General features: G+C 53.2%; 3 protein-coding genes across 3 annotated transcripts; all 3 read right to left on the bottom strand.

Moving 5' to 3' along the window:
* Positions 1–3: 3 nt before the first annotated feature.
* PPTG_07701 (hypothetical protein) lies at positions 4–944 on the bottom strand (the record flags this gene model as incomplete). Its single annotated transcript, XM_008901976.1, has 2 exons — positions 4–58; positions 532–944. The coding sequence occupies 2 exons, from the start codon at positions 942–944 to the stop codon at positions 4–6; spliced, it is 468 nt and encodes a 155-aa protein (XP_008900224.1).
* A 535-nt stretch (positions 945–1,479) lies between these two features.
* On the bottom strand, positions 1,480–1,734 carry PPTG_22184 (hypothetical protein; the record flags this gene model as incomplete). Its single annotated transcript, XM_008902078.1, has 1 exon — positions 1,480–1,734. One exon carries the CDS (start codon positions 1,732–1,734, stop codon positions 1,480–1,482), a length of 255 nt encoding a protein of 84 aa, XP_008900326.1.
* Positions 1,735–1,755: 21 nt separating this feature from the next.
* Positions 1,756–2,166, bottom strand: PPTG_07700 (hypothetical protein; the record flags this gene model as incomplete). Its single annotated transcript, XM_008901975.1, has 1 exon — positions 1,756–2,166. One exon carries the CDS (start codon positions 2,164–2,166, stop codon positions 1,756–1,758), a length of 411 nt encoding a protein of 136 aa, XP_008900223.1.
* Between the last annotated feature and the right edge of the window lie 855 nt (positions 2,167–3,021).

Genomic DNA, 3,021 nt, shown 5'->3' with positions numbered 1-3,021 from the left:
AGATCAATGGCGGTGCGAGCCGTACATTCTGCTGTCGGGTCCAGCAGTTCTTGATGAACTATACTCGATCGTAATGAGTCAGTTCCTCTAGCCGGGTAGATTGGCAGACTCCCTCCGTCGGTATCCATAGCCGCGTCGTCGTCTTTAGAGAAAACATGGCAAAAGTCGTCGATTGATCCGTCGTTTACGGAAGCCTCATCATCACATGGTATGTTGGCAATTGTGCCATCAATATCGTTTCGAGTCCCAACGGTATCGTCATTGTCAGCTTCGCGTTCTAGTTCATTACTACCGGATTCATCCTCCTGTTGCGCTAGCTGCGATGCGTGGTGGTAATCATCCATGTTCGCCATGACTTCGCGAACAAAGCTCGATCGCGTAGGCTCCCACTGGACGTATGCGCCAATCCATGCAGCTTCGTTTGCCGGTTCACCGACGAGATCCAGGACGGCACGAAATGGCTTGAATAGTGCCAATGCACACTTGGCATGTTTGACAACAAGCTCAGAGGGTGTTTTGGAGTCTACGTACGGCATTCGCACACCTGTGATGACCGGGACCGCTTCAGTTTGATGATGACCAATGCAATGCGTATTAAAAAGGGGATGTCCGGGCAAAAACAAATCGGGCGTTGCTGCCGACTTGGATTGCTTGCGGCGAAAACACGCCATGGCGAATTCGTAAAGATTCATACGGTCTAGCGAGGACGGGCGGAAGATATAGTCGTCGAGGAAGGAGGCAGCGCGAATCGTGACGTTGGACTCAGCCTCTTGAAGCTCGACGAGGTTGCATGAGTGCGTGCCGTTCTGAATTAACTCGTGCAAAACGTCGTAGAGAGGGAGAGATGTACATGAAGCGCTCATGTATGTGCATGATCCGCGCAACAGATACAACGCCGCGAGGGGGCCCGCGATCTCGCGTCGATTGGTCAGCGCGAAAGCCATGGATGCAACGCGAGTACGTCCGATCGCCGAATGATCCACCCGTGATGTCTGGTTTTGCTGCTCTCGGAGCTCCCGACGCTTAAATGCCGCTAAAGCCACGGCCGTGACAGAATCAACCACGTTTTGCATTTTGGTGACGTACTTGGTGGCATAATAGATGCACAGGAGCGCCTCCAAACCACCCGACCAGCACTTGGATATCGTGATTCGACTTAAATGCTAGCATCATGGTAGTATTGTAGCCATTGACGTATTCGAACGGTGGCTGCCTCGCAAGCTCGACACCAGCACTTGTACAGGCCGTGCTAGCAACTCGCGCTTGTGGAAACCGATACCGACATTGCCCTGGAGCGGAAACGCGACTCTTATTTAAGCAGCTTCCGACGTGCGACCACCAGTGGAGGTTCAGCATGAACACGAGCATTGACACCGCGAACGCAGTAGCGTTTGGCGTTCAGCGCTTGTCGTCGACCGAGGGCGGCAACATCATGATGGCTTGAGCTACGTTGTCGTCGCAGAAGGCGTTGTCTTCACGCTATTCGCTGCGGTACGGCACCGCATTCAGTTTACGCAAGTGCTCTCCGTACGTGTCGTCGACGTTGTCTCTGGTTGCTAAAATCATGTCTCGACGAAAGACGGCAGCCTTTGCTGCACCAACACTGCCTCGACAACTGATTTCCATTTGCACGGCCGTTTTGAGCTCCACCGAAGAATACGTTCGTAGTGGTGGCGGCCATGTAGGAGGTCGTTGCTGGAGAATAATGCGTCGAAGCACGTGCTGAGAGCTCATTTTGGTGGCACATTGAGGTCACTAAACGAGCAGTGGCTCTCCCTGAGCATTGCTTCGACCCGCGTTGGTGTTCTCGTACGCATCACGTGGTATCGGCAGTGCGAGCAAACCTTCAAGCGAGTGTCCACAAAACTGACAGTTCACTGCGACGTCAAGAGGCAATGAAGTAATGACAATGCTATCGACATAGGCGGCGATGTCACGGTAGTACTGGTCGCCGTGTTCAGCTGTGGCTTTACTAAACGCGTCAGTGTTGGGTGGCGCATCAGTGAGCCAAACGAGGAAGTGAGCATGCAGTGTGCCGCCGCCCTGGGTTTCCACAACACCAAAGTAAGCTTTGACACCACCAAGGAGTCCGTCAAAAGCCTTGGTCTTCATTTTCGTAGGAGGTATGCCGAGCACATGCTCGATAAAAGCGTTCATATTGTTCATGAACAAACGAGGGGACGCGACATCATTGCGTAGGCTTGCACTGTGGAGGGCTGAGCGTCTGGGTAGTTGAGCCAGATTAGCGTCGAAGAGTGTGTCGACTTACGAGATGCCCGTGTAGTGCGCCAAAACAAACGAGTCGCCAACGTTGGGGTGAGCGTCACAAAGAGAGCGGGCTTGCCGTACCTGGCCTGATAGACAAATGACCGACGGCGGCACTGTGTCCGCTCAGCGTCACTCCCCCAAATTACACCTGTGCTGAGCTTAACTGTTTTCAAGAAGTCGCAATCGCTGGAACTGTCATCGAGAGTCGCTGTCGCCCTATCTTGGCGATACAGCTCTTTGTTTTGAAGCCCTTCTATCAACGAGGCTTCGGAGATGGCGCTGTATCCGTCGAATCGGGTAGGATCGCGTTGGCATTTTAGTGCAACATGCAGGTACATACGCTGGAGAGTGAGGTGGTCAAAACTCACCAGTGTGAATAGCTCGTCTTCAGCAAATCGTCGAGTACTCAACTGGATATAATGGCGGATGGTGGGTTTTGAAACGTGCCAAGACCCGAAGTGGTCGAAGAGCAACGGCAAAACGTCGGTTTCCCGATCGCGGTAGAGGTAGAGAAATAGGCTAGGCATTTCGAAAGCCCCTCGGTAGCGCTTAAGCCCTCAACCGACACGTCAAGAAACCGCTCAGCCCGCCCTTTTGCTTCTCAGTATGGCGGCTTCTACGGTCTTTGCCTTTTTCAAGCCAAACGCACTCGCGACTAACGGCTACGCTTACGGCTCGGCTGTCCTACCTGCTTCAGACCAAGTGGATGTCTCGGTGACGAGGATTTCGAGCGGGCGATGGGCTTCTTTAGAT

Source organism: Phytophthora parasitica, assembly GCF_000247585.1.
Source record: "Phytophthora parasitica INRA-310 unplaced genomic scaffold supercont2.12, whole genome shotgun sequence".
Taxonomy (NCBI): domain Eukaryota; phylum Oomycota; class Peronosporomycetes; order Peronosporales; family Peronosporaceae; genus Phytophthora; species Phytophthora nicotianae.
The sequence above is the reverse complement of the archived record's forward strand: the minus strand, read 5'-3'. Positions and strand labels throughout refer to the sequence as shown.